This window comes from Poecilia mexicana, unplaced genomic scaffold (genome assembly GCF_051168715.1).
Source record: "Poecilia mexicana isolate PSO_F unplaced genomic scaffold, ASM5116871v1 scaffold_7, whole genome shotgun sequence".
In the NCBI taxonomy this organism is placed as follows: domain Eukaryota; kingdom Metazoa; phylum Chordata; class Actinopteri; order Cyprinodontiformes; family Poeciliidae; genus Poecilia; species Poecilia mexicana.
In genome coordinates this window covers 12,524,806-12,540,205 of record NW_028263376.1, presented here as the reverse complement: position 1 = coordinate 12,540,205, position 15,400 = coordinate 12,524,806, and the positions used below count along the sequence as shown (strand labels likewise).

General features: G+C 42.0%; 1 protein-coding gene across 1 annotated transcript in view; it reads right to left on the bottom strand.

The window, feature by feature from the left end:
* The window catches only part of kif1b (kinesin family member 1B), a 58,237-nt gene extending 42,837 nt beyond the window's left edge, over positions 1–15,400 (bottom strand). The window contains exons 1-2 of the mRNA XM_088007069.1: positions 15,073–15,400; positions 13,391–13,545 (exon numbers count right to left, since the gene is read on the bottom strand). Of these exons, the coding sequence (XP_087863195.1) occupies positions 13,391–13,496 (106 nt within the window). The 5' untranslated portion in view covers positions 13,497–13,545; positions 15,073–15,400. The remainder of the gene's footprint in view (positions 1–13,390; positions 13,546–15,072) is intronic.

Below are 15,400 nucleotides of genomic sequence, written 5' to 3'. Positions count from 1 at the left end.
AAGCCCCTTTGGCTCCTTCACATCAGGGTGCTTGAGAGGCTTTTTGCATCGAGATGTCGCCAGCAGAGTGCCTTACGTGCTCAGAGGATTTCAGCGCACTTATCAATAATGCAGGAGAAGAGGAGGGGACAGGGATTGCATATCGCCCTCCGTGGGTCACATCATGCTGACAGAAAAGCACTGCGCGTCCTCTGAGCTGCTTTGCATTTAATACGCGGCGATTACGTCCGCACCCGAAACGAGCTTTCTTTAAATAAAAATGATCCATTTGCTCCCGCGCTCTGCAAGCCTCAGGTTAAGGTGCTCGGCCGCCGCTTCCATATTGGGCTCTGGAAGAGGATACAGAGAGATGGGTGGCTAAATAAAGACCATTTTCACCTCTGACCTGCCTCCGGAGGGAAACTGGAGAGTTGGCGTGAAGAAATCAAGGGGGGGGGTTTGGGTTACCGACGCCCCTAATGCCCTTTCCTGGAACAATCTACAGTTGCTATTAATGAGCTGCCGTCCTTAGCTCGAGAGGCTGCACAGCAATATGAATGAAAGACACTGGGACGGAGGAGCTCTGGTGGCAGATGGATGGGGAAATCTCAGCCTTGGGAATCAACAACTGCATTCCAGCAGGACAAAGCACTTTCTAAAATTCCTAAGAAGCATTTCTGGATCCATATCAGACGTATGGTGTTTCAGTTTAGAATAAAAAGGTATTCAGTCGTTCTTATGTAGCATTATCGCCACTTTTGATCACTCAAAGTGTGTCACTGCGTCAACGTATCAGATGAGCAGCGTCTTAATAAAGAGGAAGATAGGAGGAGGATTTGATGCCACTGCACACAAAAGCAATAAAAATATCCTTTTGGACCAGAAACCAGCATATACCCTCTGATATTTTACAAGTCACAACATGGATGTCACAAACTGACTCAATGAGGGTCTGCAGTAAACGCAGACACATTTCCACTTCATGTGTGGAAATGTGGAGGATGCGTCTCCTCCATCTTGAGACGGAAGACGCATTTTTGCTGCCTCATAAACAACGTCATAAAATCTGTCCCTCTCAACCATGGCAACAGGTATAGGACCAGACTCCGGTTGCCATAACAACTTCAACTTGGCACAGACGGGAGGGGGAGGGGGGGCGGAGGGGAGGGAGGGTCGGAGGATGCGGCACGCTGCGTTCCCTTTTTCTCTCTCCTCTCGAGCATTCCTCATCGCCGATCGCTGAGAATTGCTTTAAAATACAGATCTGTGGACAATGACGGTCAATTTAAGTATGGATTTTGGGCTTATGGCGGTTCCAACACAGGAAACGTACAGAAAAGCCGGTTCTGAAAAGCTGAGGGATTTGTAACTTAAGACATTAAGCCACTTATAGAGTCGGATCCCATAAGTGATGATAACTTTTTCTACCCAAGGCTTTTTAAATAAATCACTGATGCAAAAGGTGCGCCGGTGTAGCCGTTAAATATCATCATATTCTTCATATTTAGTCAGAATTTGTCATTGATTTTTACTTGCTTCAAAGGATCCATATAAAACTGAGACAATTTACTCAAAATTTACAGAAATGTTATTCGAGGAAAAGCTACTGAAGGCTAAAAAAAGGCCATGAGAAAACAATCAGAGCTGCACTGCGTCCATAGATCCTGTCCAAAATTAGGACTGGGATTATGTGAGCACACCACAGGAGCTCTCCATTTCAAAGCCAGGCAGGTAGCTGTTAACTAACCACATCCTGCCATCCAGAGAGCATCACTCAGCTGGTTATAGCTGGCAGACATTTTCTGCTACAGCGTACAACATGGGGTCTCATAATCCAAGCAGGAAAGCTTAGAAGAAAAAAAAAAAAACACAACACACCTCCCTAATTAGGCTGTTAGGAGGTCTCCAAGCACCAGATGGGGACTAAAAGCTTTCGCCTTTCACCTGAGACAGGCAGTGAGAGTCTAAAATGGCTGAACACATCAGCCTCTCTTTTCAAGCGAACCTCTAGGGAACTGCTAGCTGTTCGCTCAGGCTGATCAATGCCAATTTAGGATCGCAAGGAGGGGAGGGTGGGCAGGAAGTGAACCCATATGTAGACTTTAAAAGGAAACAAAGAAATGCCCCCCGCTAAAAACAGTGCAGACAATCAAGGGGATCTACAATTCTGCAGAACTGAAAGAAAAGAAAAAACAAGCAAACACCAAGACGGCTGCAGGAGCTGCATGAACGCGCTCGGCAGCTCAACATGTTCGGCTCATGCGAGGAGTTTCAGAAAATGTTCTGCTCAATGAGATGTCTGTTGCTGAATACAAAGCTTCCTAGTCTGCCCTTGCGCACCAGCTGATGCAGCGGCAATTCATTTGAACATTTCATTTCCCATGGCAACCTTATTTCATTCAGAGCGAAGGGAGCATGACTCCAGTTGCCTCAGAGTTGGAGGAGGCAGCCAACACCGTCGACGCGTCTCCTGGTGTCACAGGCGCGTCAAAAGGACAGGCGAGACCCCCAGATGGACAATCCTGTGGCAGAAGTACTGTGTCTATTTAACCCAACATCCATGAAAGGAAGATGAAGTATTACCTCATTTATATTTTCTCCTTCAACTCATTAAGAGATCGGTAAAAACGGTACGATGAAAGAAAAACTTTCTAAAAACCCCGATACTTTTAACAGCCTTTAACCATTGAGGGAGAAAACAGTCCAAAGATTTTCCTTTAGTGCAGACTAGTGTTAAAACACAATCACCTAGAACAAAATTTGAATAAAAGAGACATTTTTTTGTCCTTCTATCATGGGTTAAGGATGAACATTTACTTCAACGCTGACTTTTTCCTGCCATCTCTGTGAATGGCAAACGTCTTGCAAACCCCACAAGAGCAACACAATCCTTCAGTAAGTGGCAACATGAGCATTTTATCCTCCCACTGATTAAACCAGCAGAATACAAACATGAATAATTATGCGAGTAATACTAATAAAGCTGCTGGTAACGTTTTGCAGGGTTGTTCTTTTCTGCTCAGGAAGTTTCATTAATTGACCTTCGCCAGGGTGACTTGTTAAGACAACAAGCACGGCTGGCTGAAAGAAGACCAACACTTTCCCCTTGTGAATAAGGATGTCGCAAAAAGAAAAAAAAAATAGATCAATTAATATCATTATGAATTAAAATGAACTCTGTGACTTAAATTTTAACCTATGAGAGAATGAACTTCCATTATTATGCTGTTATCAATATATTAGATAATAGCGTATTGCAAACCATAATGGTCTCAAACAGCAATATTATTGTTTATCGCAATAATTTCTGGGACAATTTATGATTCAGTAGAATCTGTAGAAGCAATTAAATTGTGTTACACATTTGTTTGATTTATTCTCCGTAATAAAATTAAACTGTTGGATTTTTACTCGGACTTGTTCACAAATGTCTGCAACCAGAGCTGCACGATGTCTCCTTGTTACATCAATCTGTGCCAACCACAGATGACAGTTTAAAACACAAAACTGAAGACATGAAGAAAATGGATTGTGACGTCACTGTAAACAGATTTGCAGCTAAAAAAAAATAAAAATAAAAAATTTAAATGGAAATTATCAAGGTCTTTTTAATCAATTGGCTGCTTATTGTGTCAGGCTTATTCACAACTGATATTGTTATCGCAGTATTCAACATCTTCAAGAGTATCATCTCCTTATATTGTGCAGCCTTACATACATCTGCTGGATATCTGAGATATTTATCACCCGCTGAGCATTTTATTATTTGATAGCACATAAAAGAGTCACTCCCTTTGCTTTTCCTCACCATTTCCAGGTGATTCGGAAACAAAACTCCAGCAGCATATTAGAGCCGCATGCCGTTTCCCTATACATCTTCATAGTCGGCCTGCCTGCGTCACCGTTTCTGCATGAGCGCCGGAGTGAAACAGCTGCTGACATGAGGCCAAGCTGAACCACAGCAACGCTAATTTGGTTATTTAGTCTCCAACAGGAAGCACAAGGCTGGAACGAGGTGGATGCTGAGGCGACCACAGAAATGTTCTGCGCGCTTTCATTGGTGCTATGGCATACTGTCTGTGTGTGATGACCGTTACCAAGGCTGCAGCGCGGGTGACAGAGTTATCACTGGATGCGGGGCTAAAAGTAGTGTGTGAGCACTGCTTGGCACATTTGACAAACAGCTGAGCTTGCTGCAACCACAACACAAGCCGTACAACATCTCCAAAACAGAAAACGTGTCCCACTGATTGCGTTGCGATTTCGCCGGAGGTCTAATAAATTATTCCATAAACGCAGGAAACTTTCCAGACAGGAGAGTTTGTCTAGTCATAGGAAGAATGTTCTTTACTAAATCACTTGTGACAAGGTTTCTGCTCTCTAAAGCACACATTTGGTTCAAACGACGATCATCGGAGATACACCTGGAGCTCTGAAGGAATGTACCAAAAGTTGAAAAAAAAAAAAAAAAAAAAACTCCAGTGTTAGAAGGCAGATCACGCCATATTTCTCTTCCTACGGGGGAGAAAACAAAAGGTGGAAAAAAAAAAAAAAGAAGGACAGGAAGACACCAGGACAAAGCGTTGAATGCGGGGTAATGCATCTGACAACAGGGTCTGCAGAAAACATTAGGTAATTTGTTATGAAATGGCTTTATGTGCCCGGTCCTCCTCTGTAACAATGACTCTTTTCACACTGCTGTCCTCCTCCCTCTCCCTTTGTTTAGAGAAAAAAAGGTCCTCAAACTGGATAATTCGACTTTAAAGTGATGAAGTTCTATTAAATATAAACTCCTCAACAAAGACAAAGGGCTAGCTACACTTGTTTTAAAGCATAAGAATAACTTGCTTATAATTGTGCCCAGGTCTAACTCGAGCAGGAGCTAAGAGCTAAAGGAAGCTAATGTTGAAGCGCAGTAGTCTGCAGACCTATACGTCCATTGTCCTGGAAGGTTTGGGTGCATCCCTGCTCCGGCTTGTCTGAATCAAATCAATAAAACTCGCCAACATGCCAACATCGCGTGTGTTGCATCCAGACGTTGCAGGACGCCAGCCCTCCAGGACTTGGAGTCGCTGACCTCTGCGTGGATCAGGATTCCCACTTAACTCCTACAACCTATCAAACTTAAAAGGATTGTGTCAGACGTTTAAGGCGACAGCAAGTAGGGAGAGAGAGCAGGTTTGACACATTTGGCAACAGGTTTTCCCTCTTCTTAATCAAGTGGAGTAGAAACACAATCCTATAAGCTACTGACAGAAATTCAAAGCAGTAGCTGAAAGCATATCTAAGAACATAAATTTCCATTTAATCTTACCAAAAAAAAAAAAAAAAAAAAAAGAACTTTGATTTAGTCCCCGTCCCACATCTACGCCAAACACAGACAAAAAAAAAAAAAGTGACACATACATGTAAATAAAGCGACTATAGACGGGGTCGCTCGCTGAACTAGAAAGCAGTGGAGGAGGTCACAGTGTTGGTCTTTACGCCAGCTGTTCCCGTTCTGCTCTGCTGTCTATTTATACAGCAGCAGATGGCAGTTAGTGCTTCGCATGCCGACAGACTGTCAGTGACAGGAAGGAATGGACAGATTTCAGCCGCCCAAATCTTTCCGCTGAACTCCCGAGCCAAGCCTTACATACACCGCTGCCTGATACCAAACTGGGGGCGCAGCAGCAGCTTAGACAGGCTCAGCGGCCGGGCTCAGAATAACAGCGACTGAAGGGGAGGTTTCTAGAAGAGAAAACACGCTAAGTCAGCAGGACTCCATTCAGAAGCAAAACAAACAGAACTTCAACAAAGAGAGGGGACAGAAGGCAGGCTGTCAGCTGATGTGTTGGGTTTAAACTCAACAGGGGGAAATTTATTACCACAATAGCAAAATTAAAAATAATAATAATAATAATAATAATAATAATAATAATAATAATAACATTTTTATTTTTCCCCGGTCAGCAAATGCACCAAATGCTATCATTTTATCATTTTGCGGCAATAATCTTTCGTGCTGATGAGGGAAAATTCAATGCTCAAAGTTAGTTTGCAGCATTCGTAACGTTTCAAATCCATTCCTTTAAAAGGAAAACTAGTTTTTACACCTTGTCGACAAAGAGTGGCAACAGGCAGGATAAACACGGCACAGAAATGCTGTTCTGCTTGATTTCAACTCGATTTCGAAGACGCAGAGCTTGGAAGTGTTGGAAAGACTTCAGGAAATCCAAGAGTTTATTCCAGAGGGAAAAGCTCGCTGCTGAGATTATATGCTAAACCCAGATCAAAAAGTCAACGGTCATTATGTACAGTTTTAAAATACTAATAAGGTCCTGTTTTTACTGTGACTCCCATGCCACACAGTGTGACATCCCCTCTGAATGCCATTTGAGAATCTGGTTATTGTTCAGGAATCAGGATCAGCAGTCTGAAGAGAGAATCTCTAACTAGGAGAGCACTCCCTACTTCACGAATGATGCCTCAAAGGTCAAAAGATATTTCTCAACACATCCTGTGTCGTGGAAAACATTCAGAATAGCACCTTAATTTCTCTTTTGGGAAGTGAGATTGCAAATCTGACACAACGAAACCAAAAGTGTTGCAAAGGAAGCAGTTCTTTCACAAAATGTTTTTTTTTTTTCCCTGTAAGCAGAAGCTTCTGTGCACCACACTCATAAAAATTGAAATTGTGCCTTCCAAATATCCACTCATTTTGGATCATCAGTAAATCCAAAAGGAATCAATTGCCCTAAATCTCTTAACATGTCAGAGGAGTTTCTCAATTTGCCTGAAAACAGCATGGGGATTATCATATGATCCAGGCACAGTAGCTGAGTGGGAACAACAGTGTAAACCAGGCGAGGCGGTGCAGACAGGGGGGGGGGGAAACACACACAGCCCCGTGCATTCATGGCACACAACAGGCGCCCATTTTACAGAGCAGTGACCTGGATTTCCTCAACCAGCATCCCCTCAGCAACTCAACTCTCACTTTAAATGCTTTCTGCCTTTATATAATCATGACATCATGAACAACAGAGAAATCTTTCAGCATCAACTTTCCTTTGATCCTCATCTAAAGTAAGAAAGAGAGTTTTCGTATAGATTTTATTGTGCATCTATTCATGTTTGAACATAAAGATCAGCTTCACACTGCTGCCTTAACACGTCTGCAAAATTATTATGGCTACAAAAAAATAACTTTGTTCACACACGAAAAATCCAAGATGAGCTTCTTGGCCACCGACAAGCTAGCCGTGCTACGACTGCAAAGCTGGGGAGCTCGTTTCTGAATGCAACCCTTAGAATCTGGGAGAAAAAAAAACAACAATACAGTCTGGAGTGAGAACAGTGAAAACGAAGGCACAAAAACGCCGTGCTCTTAAAATGTGGGAAAGTTCAGCCTTTTGAACGGAGCCGAGGCAGCGAACCAAGCAAAGGTAGAAGAATCAAAGAGGGAGCAAAGTATCAGGAAAAACAAACACGCCTTTATCTGCTTCGTCATCGAGGCATCGAGCATGCGGGCTGGAGAGAACAGAAAAGAGAAAAACACTGCCGGCTGTGGTGTGGAGAAGACGTTGGCGATGGTGGATTTGACTAACTTCATTGAAACACAATCTACATCCAGCCGGACACGCCCAGCAAGAACAACCGCTTCTTCCCTTTCAGGGCCACATTGATACAGTACGGCAGTCGAAACATTGGTGTTTACATTCTTATCCGTCATGCAATACCCTCAGGGAGCCAACAAGTCCAAACACACAGGCAGACTCATAAAGGTCCGTCTGCAGTGATAAGAGGAACAAAGGACGCTGCGAGTGCCGATATGCCAGGACTCTCATCTCAGCATCCCTGAGTCACTCAAACCTGAATGAGACCATCTGAGTTCAGCCTAAATAAAAGCAGCTTCTGCTATCAATGATTCACTGTTTTTCTACTGACAGCTCACAATAATTATCCTACGCACCAAGCATTTTTAATCCCGTGTTGTTCATGTCAGAGCAATCTGCTACAACAGTAAACCTTAGCGTGGTTATGTGATGCTGCCTCACGCTGCGCCGCACGTGAACGGCGCTCGCGCTCGACTTGCACCGTCTCCGCTGCCGAGGATGCGATTAACTACCCCCACTCGCTCGCTCGCTCAAGAGTTAGCTCATCTGATATCCAATATTTCCTCTGAAAAGCTCGCTCCAATTGCACCGAGCTCATTTGCAAGCTGCTGGAACAAAATGTGAGCTGTAAAGAAAAAGACGGAAAAAAAAAAAAGAGAAAAGGACTGGACTGAATTGAACTGAGCAAGTCAATGCAGAGAACTGGTGTTCTCACAGACTGCAGCGATTTGGCACCTTTACTCACTTTGTCCTTTTGTAAGAATTACAGAACTAACTTTTACTGAGTACACAGCTCGTTCTGCTTTTCCTCATTATTAGTTGTACTTTTTCTATTTGTTGTTTTATTGCAACAAATACTTTTTACAGACTTCAGAGCCTGAACAAACAACAAGCTAGAAAAACTGACCATTTTAAACACGTATGGTTACTCAACCGAGGCAGATCCATGAGGCGCAGCGGAGCCGACGATTACGTAGCTGCTTCAGTATTTGAAGAAACTGATCACTTTGCTCTTCTGACCTCGGCCACGTCGAGTGCATTCCAGTCTGTGGGATTCCTCTCGCGGCTTTTTGCTGCCATGTTGCCAGTTCTCATTCATTTCCAAACAATTATTAATAAAAAAAAATGATTTAGTACTAATTAACAAAGCCCCAATGGCTCAGTGGAAAGTTTTAGTGCAGCTTTAAGCAATGCCGATTTGTAATTTGAAAACTAATAACTGAATAAATCATAAACGATTTGTTTAAAGAGTGACTGACTTTCTAATAATCAGAGACATAATAATGTTCACTCCACCCCAAACATTTGGAGAAAAAGGTAAGAAATCTCTTCAATCCTCATTTGAAGCTAACGATGCAAATAGAAACTAGAGCTAGCTAGACGCTGGATTATTCAATGTTTTATATGTGGAGTGAATGTACCATACTCCAGCTCTTCTAATCGGCATAAAATCTGTTCAGATTTATAGACAGCTTCTTTAATTTATCAATATATGGATAAAAGCTGAAATCAGCTTTTAATAGGAAAAACTCTGTTGTTTCTGTCGTTTATTCAGGCTGCAAGAGAAAGCTAAACGTTCAACAAACGACAGGATGGTGGATGTAGACAGCATTTTGGGAATTTCAGCGTTAAAGTAGGGATAAATATTCTCTAAGGAATGAACTGTTTATTGAAAATAGTCCTTAAAATTAGAATTTCTGAAGAGAAACTGGAATTGGCTAAAATTAGCATTAGCGAGTCAAATCTGTACAAAACCAAAGATCGCACACTAGCCTCAAAATTCTGCTTGTTGGCATCTCTGTGTAAAACTGATAACAATAACCCAACATATTTGCCATCAACACAATCCATTACGACACAATGTCCAATTTAGCCTTTAAAAAGCACAGGTAAACCGAGAATATTTGTGAGAAGTCACTGCATCGCTACAAATAATCAAAGTTGAGAAATGCAGCTCTCCAGTGGGAGAGTATATCCAGGGAAACCCACATGGGTCAGAAGGATTACGGCGGCAGGGCGTGGCGGCCCGAGGCCAGTCTGGTGGATTATTGGTCCTAATTGGGTCAGTCGTACATGTGTGAACAGGATTCATCACACCAACGTTTATCCCTCAAACAAATATCTCCCTGAACGGTCCCACTAGTATTCCTTTCAATGTCAATACCTCATAAATAGCAGATAATAGAGTAATTTCTGCTGCATGTTCGTATGCGTTAACAGACAGCGTTTACTCCCGGTGGGGATTTTCTAATGTCACCAACCACTTAGCTCTTCCTGAGAGGACACTCGGCAGAACTACATCTGAAAGGTGAAGGTTTAATTGATGTGGTGACCTTCTGGTTGCTTTATCAGCTTGTCACTTTGTTTACACTTCAACACTGGGCATAATACTGAACAACATTCAGTTTGTGAACATGTGAAAAAGGCTTCGTCGTCCATCTGATCTGAAAGACGAACGAGTCGTGGACCTGTAATCAGAATTTTTTAGAACCAGCATAGTTCACATAAGATGGAGACGAGCGTGAATATCATGAACTGAATGAATGAATGCTGTGGACGTGGTGGAATTATTTAACACTGATGCAGATCAGAATAACTGGCTGCTACATCTCTCCTTTATAAGCACATTAGCTCTGGTATGTTTCAGGGCCATTACTGAAAGAGGGCCTTTGCTTATTTCCAGGCTGGCTCCAGAGGCCGCGCACGCTGGATAATCAATTTGCTGCTACTCTGCATGCACCCAATCCCTGACAACCCTCTGTGCATTGTGAAAAGACGGGGGGGGACGGAGGAGAAGGCGGCTCGTCCTGATCTTCCTGCCCCCCAGCTCTCTCTTGCTCTGTGCTGTCGACACAAGCACACGGATGGACACATATGCCCTTGAGCAACCACAATAGGGGGAGTGTCATGGCCCCTCGCAAACATCTGCCAAACACCTAAACGCTGACCAAGCAACTCGATGAAAAATGCCAGACTGCTTGCAGTTCTGTTTAAGCCCAGAAAACCCTTGAAAAATAGCATGAAAATGCATGCTAACAGCAGCGTTTGGTTAGCTCTTTCTAACAAAATAGTGAGCAGCTATGACTCAAGAATTACCTCACACTAATGTGATTTATTTTTTAGTCAAGCACAAAATCAACCAGCCAGTGATTAAAATCAGAGTTTTTTCGCACGGTGCTGTTCAATGATCCAGAGGTCAAGTACAAGAAATAGAGTTTTTCCTCTCCATCCTTTAAATGTATCCAATTAGAGTTTCCTGTAAACATCAATTAAGGCTCAAAACAAAATCTGTAGGTCAGATCCAAAATATCAGAATCAGCCAGTAAAACAAAACAAAAAAAAAAAACAAACAAAAAAAAAAAGATTTTTGCCTGCACTTCTGATGACATTTGGGTGTTACACATTACAGACCCAAACAGAGAAGCACAAAGGAATCTGGTGCTGACCAGAAACGTCCAATTAATGGATTGATCAGTCTTGACCAATGACCAGATGGTTGAAACTTCAAGAACTTAATTCCAAAGAATTTACTTTAAAAGGCAAATCATTTTTCCTCTTCAAGTCAAGACTTATCAGCAATTCATTTGGACTCAAAGAGAGAGTGAGATGTTTAACAGATAACAGAAAGGGTGAATGAAAAAGACTGGAAATGGACATAATCTCAAACTATTTCAAAGGTGGGCATCCTTAATCATTCTGCGTTGACAGTGTTTTCTTCTACAAAATCGCATAAAGTTCATATTGGTTTATCCGTCATGTGATCAGTCATGAGGAGATTTTTTTTTCACCTCTAATTGGAAATTATTCAGATAAGTCACGTCCGTGAGATAAGAAAATAAGACAAGGCAATGTTATGAAAACATGAAGAGAGAGAAAAAAAGTATTTCCTGGAGTCTCAAACAGGCCATTATGAATTTGAGACTAAAACCACGCTAGCCGACTCTGCTAAATACGACAAGTCAGGATGTTTGAGGCGATCCGCTAGAGAAGAAAGGTAGTGTACATCAAATCACCGTAAATGTAATAACCCCTACATGTTTGACCCAGCAGGTGCAGTTAAAACTCTCAGCACCCTAACAGGACAGCGTTCTCAGCATACCATCTGCAATGAAGACCTGATGAAAGAAGAGCATGGCTCCCTGCCAGCCTCTCTCTCTGCTCTGCAATCTGGCCATGTGATGAGGAGGTAGAGCAGGCGGTGCTGCAGCCTACTCCTCTCCCTTACTTCCACGCTCGCTGACTAACCCCCACCTTGAAAAACGCTGCATATGCCACTGCAGTTCTGCCAGAAACCACAAGTTTCCCCTCCAGCTCCTTTTCGGGTGACATTGGAATGATGAAAACCCGAGGATATGGAGTAAAAAAAAAAAAAGAAAAAAAGAAAAAAGTACTAGGGATTTAACAAATCCTCTTTTTGGTAGACTGCGAGAGATAAAGAGCAAGTGAGGCACATCTAGAAGAGACACTTGATCTTATAGAAGATTCATACAAGCTTAGACTAATGAGGCTGATAAGGCTGACAGGAGAAGAGCTGAGGAAAGCCAGAGAGACTGCAAGAAAAACAAGTTTCCTCCGTCAGACGCTGTCGTGTTACTGGGTCATTAGCTGGTTCTGTTAGCGTCAGGGGGGGACGGAGTTAATCATCGGACCGAAGCAGGACACACACCACTGTCATGACTAAGGAGGCAGCTAATACTTCACAGCACCTGATGACTCACGGTCACAAATAAGCAGGCTGATCACATGACTTTTAAAAAGAACATTCTTTTAAGACGCACTTTATATCCACAAGGATGCCTCAGTTAAAATATTTCAGTGTGTGACCTATTCAGTTAAAACATTTTTAATTTGCAGCATCTCGATCTGGCATGAGTTATTTTTATTAGCCACTGTTACAAACCCTGTGGCTTGTTTCAACCCGTCTTCTTCATGTTTAAAAGTCCTGTGGCCTAGAGGCCTATAAAAGAATCAAAACTTTGGCTTCAGTACATCACAACCTTACTTACTCATCTCTTGAACGCGTTGTCAAAGGACATGAGAAAAAAAACTAACAACAAGAAGGGCATTACAAGTTAATAATTAATAGAAATTCAGAGATGGCTTTTCCTCGCGATACAGATTTCCATTTTATTTGACGTCTGATTTGCACATTTTAGATTGCACCAATTCAGGGTGTTTTTTTTTTATTTTAAAAGAACACACACAAAAAAATGACAATGCACTTTGAGTTTCTTAACTAACTTTTGTCGACTGAATGTTGCATCCCTAATAAATATGTCAATAAATTGCTTTGGTTTTTCGGAAAAATGGCAGGAAAAAAAAAAAAAAGAAAACCACGTGAAGTAAAAAGTTCACCAAGTGAATGAATAACTTTAATCTATAACATTTTATTTGCATCTAGAAGGTGCAACGCAAACTGTAAGTGCATGCCCAGAGATAGTGCAATCATAAACTACAGAGCCATAACAATGGCTGTGATTAAGCCCTAATGAACTGGGCGGTGATTGCAGGTCAGTCTTTAAAGTGACCTCTGGGTTTCACCCCCATCAGGAACCAACTGTTGATTTCTCCCACAGACTCCTCAGGCATGTAGGCCCCATCCAGAGGGGGAGGGATTCCCCTCTGCAAGCCTTTTATTCCCTTTCAGTCTGTTTTGCCTTAACCGTCCACCATTCAGCTTGGTCATTCTCCGGCTCCTTGCAAAAGACCTCCAGAAGAGAACGGCACTTGGGAGGACGTGCAGACAAACCTGCATGAACTCAAAGACGTGGTTTGTGAGGATGCTCTCATGTGTGTGCCAGTAGATTGCTTACTTGTAGTGTTGCCTTGCATCTGAATGATGCATTTTGACTCCTTGCTCGTTTCCCTGGAGTTGAAGGGTCGGACTCGAACAGCAACTTTTACAGACGCCCCAGACATTCTTGCTGCTCAGGTCGGACTCCCAAGTAAGACTGCTTTTATATTCCTCCTGAAGAAAACACACAAAAAACACATCCATCCGTGTAATCAAAAGTATTTTACCAAGATGCTACACAGAATCCACTTAATGCATAGGTCCTATATCAACCCTACAGGCACATAATAACATATAGTACGTATTATTTATCTGTCAGTTGTCGCATGTAACAGTTTTCCATTTTGTTTTCTGTGTAGAGTCAGTAGTCAGGGTTTATTGTTAAAGCTTTAGTACCCACAAACAACAACAAACAATCTATGTTTAACTTATTTGAAGATGAGTGCATTTTGTTTTTTCCCCAAATCAACCAAATAGTCTATTAGGTCATGTTTTAAGGTAACTGTACATAAATGTCCAGATTCATCAGTTCTTTTTATAATGTTTTATTAAAAAAAAAAAAAAACAAAGAAATCTAAGATGAACATCTTGTAAGTTTGAAGCAGAATCTTCTTTACTGCTGTTTTTAATGGTAAAAATGCATTCCACAGTAAAGAGCATTTGATTGAATCAAAGAACTGTAACAAGTTAAGAAACCACATTTACACTGACTATGGAAAAAGACAACATTAGTCAGGGATTATTATTAAACATTTCATGGCAATACCTATAATAAAATTTTTGAATTAAGCAATTTCTTGTTATTTTTTAGCCAAACTGTTCTATTTTCTAACTTACAAATAGTTATTACATCTTTAGGGATGTTCTCCCCCCTCTTATATGCAAAAGTGGACACCTAAACGTAATTGTTTAATGGGCTTCATTCAAACTTGGGTCGCCCCTGTATCTATGAGTTTACTAGATTACAACCCGTGCTTCTTTCTGTTCGCTTTTAGTCCATTTCAGCTCTAGATTCCCAAATTGTCCCTTGTTTTTTCCATATTCTAGCAGTCAGCCATACTTGCTGAAGCATACGCCCATGAAATTCTATCTCCCCCTTTTTTCTTGCTGAGGGCTACCGCGGGACAACGAGCCCGGGGGGCCCGTCTGCTGCTGCATGCGACTCTGCATTGGTGCAAATGAAGAGCGTCCATTTCTAATACTTGAAAATTAAATTCGCCGATGTTAAGAAGTGGGCTAATCCTCGTCTGCTGAATGTTGTGGGAAGAAGAGTTAAGGCTCCCATTAGCAGCGTAGGCTGGGACGCACTGTTCACGTTTATTCAGCAGGAAAGGTTAAAACCATTTAAATGGCTACGACAACTGGAGTTTTAAACCATAATTGTAACATTTGTTCATTTGAACACTGCTAAGACACGCCGAAAGGTTTCTGGTTGGGGTTTCTATCAACATTAAGCGCTAGCAGCTAACCAACTGTGCATAAACGTAACCCCTTTGAACTATCAACATCATTTACTTTGCTTATTTCCTAAAAAATAAAAGTAAGCGTACATTCCGTGACATAAATATGTAACCGACACGCAGCTCTATGACTAATGTTGGCACCAACAGACAGCTGCTCGCCAGCAGAAATTAATCTGACATAACAACCATTAAGGTTATACATATAATGCATGTTCCCAGTCCGATCGTTCATACTCACGTTTGACGACTCTATCCAAGGCGGCACCACCGGACAGTGGGGAGAAATAACGTTAGCTTGCGGCGTCAGGATGTGTTGTTGGTGTTTTTTAATCAGAATCTGCACACACGTAAACTGCTACCATGTCCTCTTCCGTGGAAAACACCCATTATAGCGGTATCCTCCGCCGTATGGATATGTAAAGTACAAAATGTGAACAAGGTGACTCGGTGAAATAGCTTGTTTTTTTTTTCCCCGTAGCGACAGAAAAAAAGCGGCCACCCGTCTGCGCCCGAGCGAAAATGGAAATCGATGGATCGCCTTGATTTACCGAAGAGATTACGTCAAC